This window comes from Callithrix jacchus, chromosome 17 (genome assembly GCF_049354715.1).
Source record: "Callithrix jacchus isolate 240 chromosome 17, calJac240_pri, whole genome shotgun sequence".
NCBI classification, from domain to species: Eukaryota; Metazoa; Chordata; class Mammalia; order Primates; family Cebidae; genus Callithrix; species Callithrix jacchus.
This window is the reverse complement of record NC_133518.1, coordinates 80,731,121-80,750,043: the sequence shown is the minus strand read 5'-3', so window position 1 is coordinate 80,750,043 and position 18,923 is coordinate 80,731,121. Positions and strand designations below refer to the sequence as shown.

Here is an 18,923-nt window from a genome sequence, read left to right as displayed (position 1 = left end):
CAGGCCAAAGATGGCCCCCTGTCTGTTTTGTAATGAAAGTTTCACAGAAGCACAGCCGCCATGCTCGCTCACTGATGTGTTTGGTAAGGAAAGTTTCACGGAAGCACAGCCGCCATGCTCGCTCACTGATGTGTTTATCGGCCATGGCTGCTGTCATGCTACAACAGCAGAGCCGAGTAGTCACAGATACTGTGTGACCTGCAAAACCGAAAATATTCACAATCTGGTCCATTACTGAACAGGTTTTCTATCTCTCATTCAAGATGAAAATAGGACCAGCTTTATTAATAACATGGTGACAAATTCTACCTAAATTTATTTTGAGTGCAGTGGTGCAATCATGGCTCACCGCAGCCTTGAACTGCTGAGCTTAAGTGATCCTCCTGCCTCAGCCTCCCATGTAGATGGGACTACAGGTGCATGTCACCACACCCAGCTAATTTTTTGTAGAGATGGGGGTCTCATGTTGTTGCCCAGGTTGGTCTCAAACTCCTGGCCTCAAGCAATCCTCCCACCTCAGCCTCCCAAAGTGCTGGGATGATAGGTGTGAACTACCACACCAGGCTGAGAACTTACAAATGTAAAAGCTCTCAAAACACGGCTTCTCTGACAGATTCCTTTTAAACTAAAGCTCAGTGTTACTCGCCATGGGGCCTATAAACTGTCACATTTAAGATCTTAGCTTTGAACTGGATCTCTTCCCTCTAATTTCATCAGAGAAACCCTTATTCAACAAACACGGAGCAGCTCTTACTCTGTGCCAGACCCTGGGTTAGCCACTGGCACATAATAAAGCTTATACTTCTACGGCCTGGACATGCAGTAGGATATTTCAGGAAAGAGGTTATTCTAAAAACCACAAGGGACATGTAATAGTTCTTACAGCTGAACAATTTTACTCTGCCACTATTCTACCAGAATACTGAGTGAGCAAACTCTCGTGTTTAGATCTTCCTAGGGTGGGTTATGGAGCTCATATCTCTAAGGCAGGGTCTTTGATAGAATGCAGGAAGTCTGTGAATTCGGATGTAAAACATTCTATCTTTATTTTCACTTCAGTTATGAACATAATCTATAGCAGTAATGGCAACTTATTAGACAAATGGATTAGTCACCAACAGAAATCGTGAGAATTTTCATATCATATTATACTTGTTACAAATACTTTAAAAGGCTGCTTTTGTTTTGAAAACTATATGTCAATATAATCCAATATAACAGGTTTTCTTTATAGCTCTATGTATTTTATTTTTGCATATAAAAACATATTCCAAAAAGGAACTCTAAAAGATTTCATCACACTGCCAAAGGAGTCCATAACGCAAAAAAGATTAAGATTCCTGTTCCACAGCCAAAAAATAAACAAACATAATCACAGTTAGGGTAATTATCTGTATGTTAAAAAACTACCTGTTTTTTTATGAAAGGTCATATGCTCATTTTCTATAGAGCAAAGACCATATGTCATTATTTTCAGCAGCCTTCACTTCCAAACTTGTTTGCAAGTAGTTGTGAATGTGATGTAACAGCCTAGCAGATTCATGGGCTCCCCTGGCTCATTGGCAGTCATCCTTCTCCAAACACAGAAAGCCTCAAACTAATATAACTTTCAACTTGTGGTACAAGAGAATTCCCAAAAGAAAGGTGGGGCCAGGCGCCGTGGCTCACGCCTGTAATCCCAACACTCTGGGAGGTCGAGGCAGGTGGATCACTTGAGGTCTGGAGTTTGAGACCAGCTTGGCCAACATGGTGAAACCCCAACTCTACTAAAATACAAAAATTAGCTGGGCGTGGTGGTGCCGCCTGTAATCCCAGCTACTCGGGAGGCTGAGGCAGGAGAATTGCTTGAACCCAGGAGGTGGAGGTTGCAGTGAGCTGAGATTGTGCCACTTCACTCTAGCCTGGACAACAGATAAGACTCTGGCTCAAAAAAAAAAGGAGGGGAGAAAGACACATACACACAGAAAGCCCGCTATTAATATATGTCTACTAACCTGGTTTATGAATGGTAAAATAGAAACAAATTCAATTATTTACATTAATGAATAAGGTTTGTAAACAAACCAAAAAGAATGCCAAATATGAGACTCAGTTTCATTTTATCTTCTAAGATGGAGCTTCGGCACATACTGCAAACATTCCCTGAATTTACTGGCTGAATTGTAGAAAGGAATTAAGATTTAAATTTTCCCCCAAATAATCCATAAAGCAATTAACAAAAAAAAATCATGTATGAAACACGGGTCCAGGTACTCATTTGACAGGAATACTGTGAAAAGAGAAGTTTAGGACTAAAAACAGAAAGGGTTACGCTTAGGAGAGGGGTTGAAGGACGTAGGGAAAAGGAGATGTCGGAAATCACCAAGTGGATGAGCAAGAGGGCTGCCGAGCCTGGAGTCCTGACCCTCCCTCTGCCTTTCCTAAGTCACCCCTTTTTCTCTTTCCTTTTCTTTCTCTCTTACTTTCCTTTTTTTTTTTTTTTGAGACAGAGTTTCCCTTTTGTTGCCAGGATGGAGTGCAATGGCATGATCTCGGCTCACTGCAACCTCCACCTCCTGGGTTCAAGCGATTTTCCTGCCTTAGCCTCCTGAGTAGCTGGGATTACAGGCGTGCACCACCACGCCCGGCTGATTTTGTATTTTTATTAGAAACAGGGTTTCTCCACGTTGGTCAGGCTGGTCTTGAACTCCCAACCTCAGGTGATCCGCCCGCCTCAGCCTCCCGAAGTGCTGGGATTACAGGCATGAGCCACCGCACCCAGCCCCCGTTTTTCTAATATGCTTGATGTGTGATAATGTAAAGGTGTAGAAGAAGCCAGCCACAATCTTAAGCAAAAAAAGGATTCTCACAGTCCTGAGATAATTGGCAAGTGCTCTTACTTTAGGGTTTCTGTAACTGGAAAAAAATCCAAGAAAAAAATGACTTTTAGAAAAATGTATTCTTTCCAATCTATTTCAAGGTAACACAAACTTTGATGTAAGAGAGACCTATTTCTGCTTAAGAAAGGCAAGTTTCTATTAGAAAAGTCAGAAGGTCTGGCTTCAGATCAAAGTTATGGAAATACTGAGAAAGAAAAGCATGATGCTTGAGTATGAAAACTACTATTATTAACAGATATTTTACTACTATCCATCATCAATAACAATGGAAAATTATCCTTGCTTTTTAGTTGAGCATTTCAAAAACTAAATCTCATCAGTTCTCCTAACATCTCTAGGAGAGGTGATTCAGACCCCTAGGAAAATACTGTCTAACCTAAAGGCCAGACAGCTCTGAATTATAAATGGAGTCAGATGGTTTACAAACTCTAGGAAATTATACAAAAGGTGGTGAGTTCACGTACATTTCAGATTATTAAGGGGGTGTTTAATTATAAGAACAGTTACCTCGGCCATGGTTAGAAAATCTGAAGGAAGAGAAAGCAATAATGCTTTCCATACATAGTCACAGAGCGAGTCCACGTTAGCACGCGACAGTAACCAGGGACTGCTAAAGCCAGGGCTCTATCTAACTAGATCATTCTTCTTAAGGGATCATATATCCAAAAAGCAGGTCCCCAAGAAAAATAAAACCCCACCTGTGTATGGGAGGAGAATCACAGACTGAGGGGGAATGAAGCTCATTCTTTATCAACCAGGCCATCATTCTAGTTTTGAAAGGGAATTTTCAAGGCAAATCTTTTGTCCTACAAAAAGATTCATTTCATTCAGCAAAGAAGAAAGACCCCAGAGGGAGTACGTGCTGCAGAATACCAAGCGTCTTCTATCGCCTGTTACCTTGAAGCATATATTCCGTTCTAGAAGAAATCCTTGGGCAGTTCCTTTTAGTTATGTAGACTGTAAATCAAGTAAACATCTAGTGTGCTAGAAAAAGGTGTAACTGGTTAAATTTTTTAGCCAGAAATAAAGGCTATTCCCTACCATTCTCAGCTCTTCAGGAACCTATATGAACTCTATTTCTCTATTACAGAGTGTATGGGAGCAGGAGTGGTTGTCAGATTAATACAGTGTCTGATAAGTTAAAATAACCTTATACTTGTCCTATTATCTTTTCAAAGAGCACTGGGTCGCACAATCAATAGCACCTTCTAAAAAGGGCTGTAAGGTCAGGTGCAGTGGCTCACACATGTAATCCCAGCACTTTAGGAGCCTGAGGCGGGTGGATCACCTGAGGTCGGCAGTTCGAGACCAGTCTGCCCAACGTGGTGAAACCCTGTCTCTACTAAAATACAAAATTAGCTGGGCATGGTGGTGCATGCGTGTAGTCCCAGCTATTCAGGAGGCTGAGGTGGGAGAATCCCTTTGAACCCAGGAGGCAGAGGTTGCAGGGAGCTGAGATTGCGCCACTGCACTCCAGCCTCGTCAACAGTGTGACACTCTGTCTCAAAAATAAGAAATAAAATGAAAAGGGTTTAAGAGAAAGAAGTAGCAACATTCACTTTTGTTCCACCTGCATCACTAACGGCCCTAAAGAAAGGGAACGTGCAGGAAGTAAAATCAGTGCTGAAACTTCACTTGGGTTTCCCATAGTGTGGCATCATTCCCGGTATGCCTGTCCTGGCCTCCGGTGCACACATCACTGAATCCGATGGCTAAGTACACCGAAGTCTCTCGCATGTGGCATTCCAATCACCATTATCGGCACCGCGCCTGCCATCGTTTTGTCCACCCTTCTTTCTCGTCATGGTCGTCATTTGTTTATTACTGCACCAAATCCCATTCTCAGCATCTTTTTACTACCAATTCTGTACTTGCAGAATCACTGAATATCAGGACTGAACAGGCTCTGGAGGTCGTATCTTCCTTCCTTCTTCCATTTTCTTGTTGGCACAGTATTTTCTGCCTCTGTCTTGAGTTTCCTTCCCAACCCTTGTTCCTACTCTCAAAGCTTGCCATTCCTCATTAGCAGTTTCTCATACCCACACACCCCTAAATCCTCACTGCCTCTATAAATATCACTGTTCCCTTTTTTTCTTTTTCTTTTTTTTTTGAGACAGAGTCTCCCTCTGTCACTCAGGCTGGAGTGCAGTGGCGCCATCTTGGATCACTGCCACCTCCGCCTCCTGGGTTCAAGCAATCCTCCCACCTCAGCCTCCCAAGTAGCTGGGATTACAGGCATGAGCCGCCACACCCGCCTAATGTCCCTGTTTCAACATAATTTCTGGTTCTCCCAACTGAGAAGCCGAGTTTCAGCTCTCGTAGCGAGTCACTTTCGTTACGCTCAGGAAGCCTTCTCCAGGTAAGCCGATCTAATACCGCCCGTTCCCAGGCGCACCTTTGTGCTTCCAGACAGTTCCCTATTCACAGGACCTTTACATTTCAGAACCAAAAGAAAACTCAGAAATATTCTGGTCTCATGTTTTTCCAAATTTTTAAGGTACGCTTCGCTTCTTACACTTTGAGATGTACAAAATCCATTTTACATCACAATGTCATGCACACGTAACTGCAGCAAACCACGTGACACAATACTTACCCTCACTACGTAAACACACCGACCATTTCGATCCTATTCCACTTTTTGGAAGACAGGTGCGGGCTCCATCCACGAAACTGGCTTCACAGCCCAGTACTAGGAAGAAACCCACAGTCTGGGACACGTTAAACTAGTCCACACGTCCCATTCGCCGACGAAGAAACGGCAACTCAGTGGTGGGGTCTGTCCCTAAACATTAAACTGAGGCCCGCCTGCCAGGCTCCAGACCGTGTTCCCTCCAGGAGAGCCCTCCGCGCGGCCACAGCCGGTCACACCCGCGCCCCGACCCTGCAGTACCATCCGACTCCTCGGCGAGTCAGCCCCTGGCGGGGTCCCCGGGGCCGCGGCTCACGTCCCCGCAGGGCAGGGTCCCTCACAGTCGCTACCCATCGATCGGAGTCTCCCTGGAGTCACCGCCTCGCATTTCCTCGGCCCGAGCGCTCTCCGAGCCCAGGGTGTTCCGCCCTCGCCGCTCCCGGGTCACAGTCCCCTCGCTGTCACCGGCCCTCGGTCACAGTAGCCTCGCAGCCCCTGCCTCACGCTGCCCCCGCTGTCACTTACCGCTCTTCCTCAGTCGCCGTCGCCTCGCGGTCCCAGCCCCGCAGTCTGTCCTCTCGAACCCACACGCAAGGACGTGCACACACCTGCAGCTCACGCTCCCCCAGCCCGGTCCGCTCTCACGGACGAGGGAAGTTGAGGAGGTTGCGGGGAGACGCCCGGAGAAGGCAGCTGACGGAAGAGCCAGCCGGAAGTCCCGCCTACCGCCCCCACCCCTGTCAATCCGACCACGACGTCTCCGTGAAAACCACGACTCCTGACAAAGTAGTTCCGCCTCCTCAGAGGCCCCGGGGCTGAAGTGACCAGACGGAGACGCCCGAGACCGGAGACGGAATGACCCAGGTCCGTCTCCACCCGGAACCGGAGGATTCAGCCAAGACGCTCCTTGCAGTGGGATACGGATGTGACTGGCACAAGGCTCGCTGGTCGGTCCCGACGCGCCGCCCGGCAGCCCCCTGCGGCCCACTCGGGCCGCGTCCTCCCGCTGCACCGCCGCCAGGAGGCCCCCGACCGCGCCCGCCTCTCCGCGGCGCCGGCTTCGACCTACGTGGGGATGGAAGGGGAATTGACGACCGGCCAGCCCAGTCCGCCGGAAACCTGTGGCTGACCCGGTCCTCCTACTTCTGACCCAGGCTGGCTCAACAAAGAAACGATCCCTGCGGACCCGCCGAGAGCTGCCTGAGCAGCAGCGGGTTCACGGGACCAGCAGGAAGGCTCGTGCCGCCGCTGTGTGGCGGGAAGAAACGTTTTCCTTTCTGAGAATGAGCTTTCGGAAGGGTCCCTTTTAATTCCGTACATGTAAATGGCTACACAGTTATGGAGGAACGATGTAAAAAAAAAACTTTTTAAATTTGTAGTTGTCAACTTGACTGAAGTAAAAGACCTTTTTAATTTATTTACTCTTTTATTTCTATCTTTTTGAAGACGGAGTCTTGCTCTGATGCTCAGGCTGGAGTGCAATGGTGCAGTCTCTGCTCACTGCAGCCTCCGCCTCCCAGGTTCAAGAGGTTCTCGTGCCTCAGCGTCCCGAGTAGCTGGAATCACAGGCGTGCACCAACACACCCGGCTAATTTTTGAATTTTTAGTAGAGTTGCACTATGTTGGTCATCAGGCTGGTCTCGAACTCCTGACCTCAAGTAATCTGCCCACTTCGGCCTCCCAAAGTGTTGGAATTACAGGCGTGAGCCACCGCGCCCTGCCACAATTTTTTTTTTCTTCTTTTTTTTCTACTCTCAAACGGTGAAAATGTATGCGAAGCACCAGGGTGATTGGCTGTGGAGAGATACTCCAAATACCTAGCCCAGATCATCCTCTCTGGGCAGGTGACACAGGAATAAAGGATTTCATTTGCTGAGCATGGTGGCCCACACCTATAATCCTAGCACTTTTTGGGAGACTGAGGCGGGGGGGATCACTTGAGCCCAGGAGTTCAAGACCAGCCTGGGCAACATCAGGAAACCTTGTCTCGATAAAAGATACAATTGGGGCCGGGCGCGATGGCTCAAGCCTGTAATCCCAGCTCTTTGGGAGGCCGAGGCGGGTGGATCACGAGGTCAAGAGATCGAGACCATCCTGGTCAACATGGTGAAACCCCGTCTCTACCAAAAATACAAAAAATTAGCTGGGCATGGTGGCGCTTGCCTGTAATCCCAGCTGCTCAGGAGGCTGAGGCAGGAGAACTGCCTGAACCCAGGAGGCAGAGGTTGCGGTGAGCCGAGATCCCGCCATTGCACTCCAGCCTGGGTAAGAAGAGTGACACTTTGTCTCAAAAAAAAAAAAAAAAAAAAGAGATACAATTAGGCCGAGCACAGTGGCTCACGCCTGTAATCTCAGCACTTTGGGAGGCCAGGTGGCTGGTGGATCACCTGAGGTCAAGAGTTCAAGACCAGCCTGACCAACATGGTAAAAGCCCTTCTCTACTAAAAATACAAAAATCAGCCGGACGTGGTGGTGCTCGCCTGTAGTCCCACCTACTCAGGAGGCAGAGGCAGAAGAATTGCTTGAACCCAGGAGATGGAGGTTGCAGTGAGCTGAGATTGTGCCACTGCACTCCATCCTGGGCAACAGAGTGAGATTCCATCAAAAAAAAAAAAAAAAACCGTAGTATAACAAAAAACATTAAAAACATGAGGCCTAAAACCCAACAGATTCTGTTGTCAAACTACTAACATCTTTATTTCATCAAGATATTTAACAATATTAAAAAGATCAGGTTTCTTCATGGTCACATCTTTTCCCAGCTTTTCAAAAATCTATTCAGTAGTAGAAACAGCCAAATGCTGCTACAACGCAGAATAAACTGTCCTAAAAAACAAAACACACACACACACAGTTAGTACTGAAGAGGAGTAAGACCAGCACGGGCAATTGAAACCAACACTATCTCAGATCTTTACCAATTTTCTTTTTTCAGACAGGCTGGGGTACAGCGGTGTGATCTCGGCTCACTGCAGCCTCAACATCCTGGGCTCAAACAATCCTCCCACCTCTGCCTCCAGAGTAGCTAGGACCACAGCTGCATGCCACCACAGCTGCATGCCACCACAGCAGGCTAATTTTGTTTTTTGCAAAGATGAGGTCTCACTATGTTGCCCAGGCTGGTCTTGAACTCCTGGACTCAAGCAATCCACCCATCTTGGTCTCCCAAAGTGCTGGCATCACAGGCATGAGCCACCTCACCCAGCCACCAATTTTCAGTCATGAAGACTTTTTCCTCCTTCATGAAGTGAAGGGTTTCTAGAGTCTAGCTATACTATTGCTTGATAAAAGGTTAGGATCGGTAAAGAATGAGATGTTCTGAATGCAGAAATAAAATGCGAACTAATGAACTTTACATAATACATATTCATTCCTAAAATAACTATTCACATATTTCCTGATTTATCACAGAAAGAATGTATGGAATGTTTGAGTTTCTTGGAGTAATTGCACTACTCATCTCAAGAAACCATGTTATAGTGTCACTGATAGTAAGAACAGCAAGACCTTGTCATAAATTCTGGATAAGAGAAATGGTCTCTGGATGTCTGTTCTTAATTAATAAAATGTATTTGTCCATCTTCTAGTTCAGAATCACAAAATGCTTTCCAGAGCCCAAATTGCTTAAAACACTTTTTAGGCACTTATTACAAGATTTCCACCTGCCTCAGCAACTCCTGAACCACCAACCTCACCTCCAGCCTGGTAGTGATGAGATTAAAGCAATCTCAACTCAAGGACCTGATTATCAAGCAAAAGCAAAATCCTTTGGTTTGCAAGCCCAGCTCCCTGGCTCCCTGGGCGGATAACTCAGAACTGTGCTCTACAACAATGCTGTGATAAGGGACCTGCTTTTGTTTTCATTTTAGCTTCCAGTCCCTCATGGAAGGATGCTTTTATAAAATCCAGTAAAAATAGGTAACTCAGAAAACGAAACGAAAAAAAGGAACATATGAAATACAGCCCCAATGTTTTTTCTTATATTCACTGGACATAAAATTACTTTGTCAAATTGCTGTAAGAGTTTCTAAACCCTTACACTCAATGTGTGTGCTAACCTCTTCATGGACCTGTAACAAACGAGTCAGAGTGCCACTGGTCTGTGGGCCCCACCTGGAGTGGCACTGTTCTATAGCACCACCCAGAGTTCTCCAGCGAGACTGAGCCCTGTTACCTACAGCAGCTTTCCTCAGCCTCTATTTGGAATCTCCCAAATAAAGTGTCACGTGTGTGTGTGTGTGTGTGTGTGTGTGTGTGTGTGTGTTATAGCATCTCACTCTCTCACCCAGGCTGGAGTGCAGTGGCGCGATCTCAGCTCACTGCAACCTCTGCCCTCTGGGTTCAAGCAATTCTCTTGCCTCAGCCTCCCGAGTAGCTGGGACTACAGGTGCCTGCCACCATGCCTGGCTAATTTTTGTATTTTTAGTAGAGACAAGGTTTCACCATGTTGGCCAAGCTGGTCTTGAACTCCTGACCTCAGGTGATCCACCGGCCTCGGCCTCCCAAAGTGCTGGGATTACAGATGTAAGCCACCACACCCGGCCTCCAAATAAAATGCTTTAGGCTCTGAAAATAAAACCTAAATAAATACCCAGCTCGGCCGGCCAGGAGCAGTGGCTCATGCCTGTAATCCCAGCACTTTGGGAGGCTGAGGCGGGCGGATCACGTGAGGTCAGGAGTTCAAGACCAGCCTGGCCAACATGGTGAAACCCCGTCTCTACTAAAAATACAAAAATTAGCCAGGCATGGTGGCGTGCACCTGTAGTCCCAGCTACTTGGGAGGCTCAGGCAGGCGAATAGCTTGATCCTGGGAGGCGGAGGTTGCAGCGAGCTGATTGAGCCATTGCACTCCATCCTGAGCAACAGAATGAGACTCCATCTCAAAAAATAATAAATAAACACCCAACTCAACAAACTGGACTAAAGATAGAGTAGACTAAGCAACTTAAAGCAAGCTATCAAAAGTGATGTTTGGCTACTCCTCCACCAATCCTGCATTGCAAAACTCAATCCTGACAATCCTACTGAAGGAATAATGGGTAAGTTTATTACATATTTGTTTGAGTAATGAGCGGCCCCCACTGGATGTTAAGCTCTCTACAGGCAGACACCATGCCGGTTTCATCCATCACTTTATCCCTAGCCCCTTGAGTGCAGAAGCTGACACATAATAGGAGCTCAGAACTGTTTGCTGAATGAATGAATTGTATCATCTAAAGATGCATTTTTTTTTAACCAGGTAAGGTGGCTCACACCTGTAATCCCAGCACTTTGGGAGGTCAAGCGGGGCAGATCACCTGAGGTCAGGAGTTCAAGACCACCCTGACCAAATAGTGAAACCCTGTCTCTACTAAAAAATACAAAAATTAGCCAAATTGCCTGAACCTGGGAGGCAGAGGTTGTAGTGAGCCAAGATCGCACCACTGCACTCTAGCCTGGGTGACAGAGAGAGACTCTGTCTCCAAACAAACAAACAAAAAAAGATGCTTTTTTTTTTTTTAAGATGGGGTTTCACCATGATGGCCAGGCTGGTCTTGAACTCCTGACCTCAGGTGATTCACCCACCTTGGCCTCCCAAAGTGCTAGGATTACAGGCATGAGCCACTGTGCCCAGCCAAAAGATGCATTTTTAACTCCAAGCACAAAAATTCATCTTCTCAGCTTGACTCTTCCCCCAAAGATAGCTGATAAATGAAGATTTGTCTAGTACTTCCCGCTGTCCAGCCCCTGATCCCTTGGGTAGTTGAGCATAAAACGAAACTTTGGTTGAGACCATGGAATTTTAGAACTAAAAGCTACCTTAAAATCATCTACATAAGCAGCTTCCATATCTGGCCGTCAGCAGAATCGTGTGGGGAACGTTTTAAAAATTCAGATTCACTGATCCAACCCTGGGCTTATTTGATCAGAATCTATTGGAATAGGGTCCCAGCGTCCATATGTTAAAGCCCCCAAATTATCCTCAGGCAGTCACAGCCAGTCTTTGGGAAAATGTACTTCAGCTTCCTCATGTTACTGATATAATGTGAGAAAAACCCAATTACTTACCTAAAGTCATTTAATCAGAAAATGGAACCCCCCTTTTTTACTTTTTTTTTTTTTTTTTTTTTTTTTGAGATGGAGTCTCACTCTGTCGCCCAGGCTGGAGGACAACAACACAATCTCAGGTCACTGCAACCTTCACCTCCTGGGTTCAAGTGATTCTCCTGCCTCAGCTCCCAAATAGCTGGGATTACAGGTGTGCACCATCATGCCTGGCTAATTTTGTGTGTGTGTGTGTGTGTGTGTGTGTGTTTTCAGCAGAGAAAGAGTTTCACCATGTTGGCCAGCCTGGACTCAAACTCTTGACCTCAAGTGATTCACCCAGCTCGGCCTCCCAAAGTGCTGGGATTAGAGGTGTGAGCCACCGTGTCCGGCCTCTCTCTCTTAATTTACTCAATCTAGTTCCTGTTCTATTCTGACTCTTACGTATTAACAACCTGGGAGTAGATGAGCCACCTTACCCAGCCTGAAACCTCTTTTTAAATATTACTCTTTATTTGTGCTTAATTTTAATCAATGGCTTTAAGATAAATAAATTTTATTACTAAAAGAAAAACCACCTTTGCTCATGGAATCCCTGCCATCCAAATTTGTTTACAACTTAGCAAAGTATGATTTGTTCAAATGAACAAATGTGTGATTTTAACACTGTAGTTATCAATGACTACTTTAATAAGGACCATCAGGATTGGGCTTTAGAACACAGTGATTTAAGGAGGAAGTAGCTGAAAATAATTTTTAAGTACTATGCTAACTAAATGAATGCTACTCCCAAATCCAAACGCATGAAAAACGGTGTCACGGTAAACATACAAGTTTCCTTGTCTGTAAGTAGCACACCAGGCTCCTGCTTTAGAAACACAAAAATTAAGTCCAACCATCTCACCCAGGTGCCAAAGGTGAAGGCTGAGACTGCAGTGTCTTTACACCCTATTAAATATTAAGTAGTTTGATTTGTCCTTAGAAAGGAAAAAGAGGTTTCCAAATACACTTACATTCATGAAAACATCATGAGTATAGTTGTCAGTGTCAGCATCCCAGAAACAGCGAGAAGCCATGCTGAAAAACCCAAGAATGAAGAATTATCAACAATGTAACAAGGACCAAACTACGAAGCCACGCTAAAAACCCAAGAATGAAGAATTACCAACAATGTAACAAGGACCAAACTACACATATCTGCCGTGGGAAAAAGCGTTCCTTAGTACATTCTCATAGATCTGTACTTCCAAACCTTTTCACAGGTTGGTACCCAAAGAATATCGTTATCTGTACGAGAAAGTATACTGGTTAACTGGAGAGACTAGAGTCAGATGAAGCTGCCTGCTGCTAGAGGTGACCAGCCAGGGACTCTCCCAGCCTCAGACCCTGCCTGATGGCTATGGGGATCAGTACTAGAGATTTGCATGTGACTTTTAATGGCCTCAGCTCCTGCACAATAATAGTAGAAGAAAGGCGTAGAAAGAGCCCAACGGATTTAGTCCAACCTGATCACTGTATAGAGTCCCAGAAAAAGGAGCAAATGCTGAACTAGAATTCAGTCTTCTAATTATAACTCCAGAAATCTCTCTAAGAATGCTAACCTACCTCTAAATTGGCTATTGTGTTCTCTGCAATTCTTGGGTAAGAAAAAAATATTAGGCCGGGCACGGTGGTTCATGCCTGTAATCCTAGTACTTTAGGAGGCTGAGGTGGGTGGATCACCTGAGGTCAGGAGTTCAAGACCAGCCTGGCCATCATGTGAAACCCCATCTTAAAAATAAAAAAGGAAGAAAAAAATGTTAAGTGAAAATGAAAGACAATTAAAAATGGAAACAACTTAAATGCCTCAGTAGGACTGGATTGGTAAATGAAATTCTGGTATTTCTCAGGATCTGGGAGAATTTTTTTTTTAAAAGAAAAAAAAAGGCCGGGCACAGTGGCTCAAGCCTGTAATCCCAGCACGTTGGGAGGCCGAGGCGGGTGGATCAAGAGATCGAGACCATCCTGGTCAACATGGTGAAACCCCGTCTCAACTAAAAATACAAAAAATTAGCTGGGCACGGTGGCGCGTGCCTGTAATCCCAGCTACTCAGGAGGCTGAGGCAGGAGAATTGCCTGAACCCAGGAGGCGGAGGTTGCAGTGAGCCGAGATCGCGCCATTGCACTCCAGCCTGGGTAACAAGAGCGAAACTCCGTGTCCAAAAAAAAAAAAAACTGTATTTTCTGGCAATGAAACTCTATGTAGACTTAAAGAAAAGTTTTACAAGACACAATGATGTGTCCCCGTGGTCCCAGCGACTTGGGAGGCTGAGGCAGCGAGTATCATTTGAGACCAGTTCAGTGGTAACGACATGGTCGCGTCTGTACAATCACTGCACTCCAGTCTGGGACACATAGCAGGACCCTGGCTCTTAAAAATATCAAGTACATGAAAAGCTATTCACAATATAATGTTAAGTGAAAAAAAAAAAAAAAAATAGGCCAGGTTCTGTGGCTCACACCTGTGATCCCAGCACTTTTGGGCGAATCATCTGAGGTCAGAAGTTCGAGACCAGCCTGGCCAACATGGCAAAACCCTGTCTCTACTAAAAATACAAAAATTGGCTGAGGCCTGGCGTGGTGGCTCACGTCTGTAATCCAAGCACTTTGGAGGCCAAGGCGGGTGGATCACTTGAGGTTGGGAGTTCAAGACCAGCCTGACCAACATGGTAAAACCCTGTCTTTAAAAAAAAAAAACACACACACACATTGGCTGGACATGGTGGCACATGCCTGTAATCCCAGCTACTCGGGTGGCTGAGGCAGGAGAATCACTTGAGCCCAGAGGTAAAGGTTGCAGTGAGCTGAGATTGTGCCCCTGCCCTCCAGTGTGGGTGCTAGATGAGAGTCTGTCTGAAAAAATAAATAATAATGTTAAGTGAAAAAAAAATGACAAATGTTTTACCTTTCATGTGTATGACTTATTGTGCGAACACCTACTGAACACTTACTTCGTGCCATTCACTAGTCTAAGTGTTTTACATGTATTAACTCACTGAATCCTATGAGGTAGGTACTATAATTACATCCATTTAGTGAATGTGAAAACTGAGAATTAGAGAAATTAATTGACCAAGATCATATCAGGTGACAGCTTGGCTTGAACCCAGGCAGTTCACAACCCACACCTACAGAGAAAGATACACATATACCTTACTATATTGGTTGTTTTTTCCCTGAAACAAAAGGTCTCACATATTTATTTCGGAACCCAGCCTTCGAGGGCAGAGCATATAAACAAAGAGAAAGAATATGATCCCAATAAAACACATCCAACTGTCCAGATCGTGGTGCCGTTACCAGCTTGATGTGGTGGGCCGGTCGTAGCCCTGACACAGCATAAATATGTGTGCCTTCTCACGCAGTTCCTTACAGACCCAGCGTGGCTTTTCTGCAATGTCTCCTTTGAACTTGTGCCTCATTTTATTACCAGTTTTCATCTGGATCCACTGGACAATGGGACAATTTTGCTTTTGTTTCTTGGCCAAGAATTGCTTAATCTTAAAAGACTTGTGAGAAGACATGACAAGAAGCAGAATCAAGCTTACACCACAAGAGAAAGACAGAAGGTTTTTTGTTTTTGTTTTTGTTTTTGAGACAAAAATACAAAATAGTGAGACCCCAATTCCTTTATTTATTTCTATTTTATTTTTATGTTTTGAGAGGGAGTCTTGCTCTGTCAACCAGACTGGAGTGCAGCATCACAGTCTCAGCTCACCACAACCTCCACCTCCCAGGTCCAGGTGATTCTCCTGCCTCACCCTTACAAGTAGCTGGGATGACAGGCGTGCACCACCACACCAGGCTATTTTTGCATTTTTTGTAGAGACAGGGTTTTGCCATGTTGGCCAGGTGGTCTCAAACTCCTGAGCTCAAGCAATCTGCCCACCTTACCCTCCCAAAACGCTGGGATTACAGGTGTGTCTTGGAAAAGGTGTAATGGTACAATTTGCAGCAGGCTAATGCTCCCACTGAAAACAGTAAGAAAAGCTGATCAAATGAATCGGAGAGCTGCAAAAGCAGAGAGGCCTAAAGGAGCCAAAATTCCAGAAAGAGGTGAACTCCAGGAGGTAGGCTGATATTCTGCAGAAGATTCTTTTTCCTGGGGCATTTGCCAATTCAGGGCACAGGGTTAGTTACTGAGAATCTGGGCCTTGCCCAGGTAGAGAACCAATTACTGAAGGAAAAAGAAACTAGTAGGAGAGTTGGCAGTCTTTACTTTTTCAAAATTTTTTATTTATTAATTTTTTTTGAGACAGTCTTGCTGTCGCCCAGTCTGGAGTGCAATGGCACAATCTTGGTGCACTGCAACCTCTGTCTCTCCGGTTTAAGCAATTCTCATGCCTCGGCCTCCCGAGTAGCTGGGATTACAGGCATGCACCACCATGCCGGGCTAATTTTTGTTTTTTTGAGATGGAGTCTCGCTCTGTTACCCAGGCTGGAGTATAGTGGCGTGATCTCGGGTCACTGCAACCACCACCTCCTGGGTTGGAGCAATTCTCCTGCTTCAGCCTCCCAAGTAGCTGGGATTACAGGCACACACCACCACGCTCGGTTAATTTTTGTATTTTTAGTAGAGACAGGGTTTTAACATGTTGGCCAGACTGGTCTCAAACTCTTGACCTCAAGCGATCTGCCTGCCACGAGTGAGCTGCCGTGCCTGGAAGAGCTGGCAGTCTTAACAAAGCTCAGGGGGTAAAATCAGAATCTAGAGGGAGCGAGATCCCATAAAAAAGGGCAAAGCACACACGGGAGGTTTTCCTTTTAAGACATGCTGAATTATAAAACTCTAAGTAGGAACCTAAAAAGCTAAGTGTCCTGGGCAATGTAATGCCCCCCCACAAATATGTCTATGTCCCAACCCCCGTAACCTGTGGCTATGTTATGTTACATGACAAAAAGGCTTTGCATATGTTTGATTAAAGTAAGATCTTGAAATGGGGCATTATCCTGGATTATTTGGGTGGGCCCAATTTAATCACAAGGGTCCTTAGAGAAGGAGGGAGCAGGTGGGTCAGAGAGAGTTGAAGATGCTGTGCTGCTGGCTTTGAAAGCAGAGGAAAGGTTTAGCTAAGGAGTGCAGGCAGCCTCTAACTGGACAGACAAGGAAATGGATGCTAGCTGAGAGCCGCCAGAAGGAACGCAGCCCTGTTGACATCTCCACTTAGTTCAGTGAAACCCGCTTTGGATTTCTGATCTCCAGAACTGTAAGTAATTATCTGTGCTGTTTAAAGCACCAGGTTTGTGATAATTTGTTATCGCAGCAACAGGGAACGGGTACACTAAGGAGGAAAAAGCCTCTGACATGAACAGCACAGTTTTACACTGAGGAGAAAGATCTGAAAGTCAGTACCTGTTAGAGGTAGAGGCCTAATTAACACTCAAGGTTCTTGGCTGAAAGATGTGTTACAATTAAGAAACAAGGGGGCTGGGCACAGTGGCTCATGCCTGTAATCCCAACAGTTTGGGAGGCCATGGCAGGTAGATCACCTGAGGACAGGAGTTTGAGACCAGCCTGGCCAACATGGTGAAACATCGTCTCTATGAAAATACAAAAATTAGCTGCGCGTGGTGTCAGGCGCCTATAATCCCAGCTATATGGGAGGCTGAGGCAGGAGAAATGCTTGGGAGGTGGAGGGTGCCGTGAGCCGAGATCGTGCCATTGCACTCCAGCCTGGGCAACAAAGCAAAACTCTGTCTTTAAAAAAAAAAAAGAGATGGAGAAAGATTTACCAACCAAATGGAGAGCAAAAATCAATCAATCAATCAATCAATCAATAAAAAGCAGGAGTTGCAATTCTCGTATTGGATAAAATAGATTTTAAAGCAACAAACATATAGTGGTAAAAGGATCAATGCAACAACAAGAGCTAACGATCCTAACACCCAGATACATACAGACTTAGATTCAATGAGACAGAAAATTAATAAGGATATCCAGGACTCGAACTCAGATCCGGAACAAGTAAACTTAATAAATATTTATAGAGCTCTCCACTTCAAATACACAAAATATACATTCTTGTCAATACCACATCACACCTACCCATAGGTTTAAATGAAACATTGAGTGGCCATTATTAATACCCATTTTTTTTCAGAATAAAGCAATATTTCCATTCACCCTCCCTCTTTCTCTTCCTCTTTCTTCCTCTCCTTTACTCATTTTTTTTCTTTCCTTCTCTCAAAAAAAAAAAAAAAAAAAAAAAGAAATCAACTTGTAAACCTCTAGATCCAGGTCGGCAATGTCTCTCGCATTGCTTGATTTCCTTCCTTCCCTTCCCTCCCTCCCTCCCCCCTTCCTCCCTTCCTTCCTCCCTCCCTTCCTCCTTCCCTCCCTTCCTGCCTTCCTCCCTTCCTCCCAAAAAAAAAAAAAAAAAAAAAAAGAAACAAAGAAACAAAGGTGAGGCCATGTGGTGGCTCACACCTATAATCCTAGTGCTTGGGGAGGCCGAGGTGGGAGAATCACTTGAGCTGAGGACTTCAAGACCAGCCTGGCCTGGGCAACATGGTGAAACCCTGCCTCTACAAACAACTACAAAAATTAGTTGGGAGTGGTGGCTCATGCCTACAGTCCCATCTACTCAGGAGGCTGAGGCAGGAGGATCACTTGAGCCCAGGAGGCGGAGGCTGCAATGAGCTGAGATCACGCCACTGCACTCCAGCCTGGGTGACAGACTAAGACTCCATCTGTCTCAAAAAAAAAAAAAAGAGAGAGAGAAATGAGGCAGCAAAAATGATAGATTAAATTTGAAGCCTGATGCCATGGTGTGCACCTACAGTCCCAGCCACCTGGTAGGCTGAGGTGGAAGGATCACTTGAGCCAAGGAATTCAAGTCTATATGTTATGATCACATCTGTGAATAGCAACTGTAATCCAGCCGGGGCAATATAGCAAGATCCTACATCTAAAAAAAACCCTAATTTACATATCAACCAAATGCAATGTGTGGACCTTGTCTGAATCTTAATTTGCACAAATTGTAAAAAAGAAAATAACAGGTTTGGCATGGTGGCTTAAATCTGTAATTCCACCGCTTTAGGAGGCCAAGGTTGGTGAACTCCCTGAGTCCAGGAGTTCAAGACCAGCCTGGCCAACAGACTGTGACCCATGTCTGCAAAAAACATAAATACAAAATGAGCCAGGTGTGGTGGTGCACACCTGCAGTCCCAGCTACTCAGGAGGATCCCTTGAGCCCAGGAGTCCAAGGCTGCGTGAGCTATGATAGTGTCACTGCATGCCAGCCTAGGTAACAAAATGAGACCCTGTCTCTTTAAAAAAAAGAAAACACAAACATACATATATGAGTCAATCTTGGATATCTGAACACTAACTGCATATTTTATGA

At 45.3% G+C, this 18,923-nt stretch overlaps 2 protein-coding genes across 8 annotated transcripts in view; both read right to left on the bottom strand.

Annotated features, from left to right (window-relative positions):
* The window catches only part of PCYT1A (phosphate cytidylyltransferase 1A, choline), a 54,052-nt gene extending 47,817 nt beyond the window's left edge, over positions 1 to 6,235 (bottom strand). For 4 of the 6 annotated variants that reach the window (XM_078354793.1, XM_054247062.2, XM_078354791.1 and 1 more), the window contains exon 1: positions 6,037 to 6,235. The gene's annotated coding sequence lies outside the window, so the exon portion shown is untranslated. Of the gene's footprint in view, positions 1 to 5,475; positions 5,572 to 6,036 lie in introns of all 6 variants that reach the window. The other 2 variants (XM_078354792.1, XM_035278478.3) reach the window with 1 other exon arrangement.
* A 1,946-nt stretch (positions 6,236 to 8,181) lies between these two features.
* Positions 8,182 to 18,923, bottom strand: part of DYNLT2B (dynein light chain Tctex-type 2B) — a 29,021-nt gene continuing 18,279 nt past the window's right edge. The window contains exons 4-5 of one of the 2 annotated variants that reach the window (XM_035277878.3): positions 12,549 to 12,612; positions 8,182 to 8,337 (exon numbers count right to left, since the gene is read on the bottom strand). In XM_035277878.3, coding sequence (XP_035133769.1) covers positions 8,290 to 8,337; positions 12,549 to 12,612 — 112 coding nt within the window. In that variant the 3' untranslated portion in view covers positions 8,182 to 8,289. The remainder of the gene's footprint in view (positions 8,338 to 12,548; positions 12,613 to 18,923) is intronic. The other variant, XM_035277879.3, reaches the window with a different exon arrangement.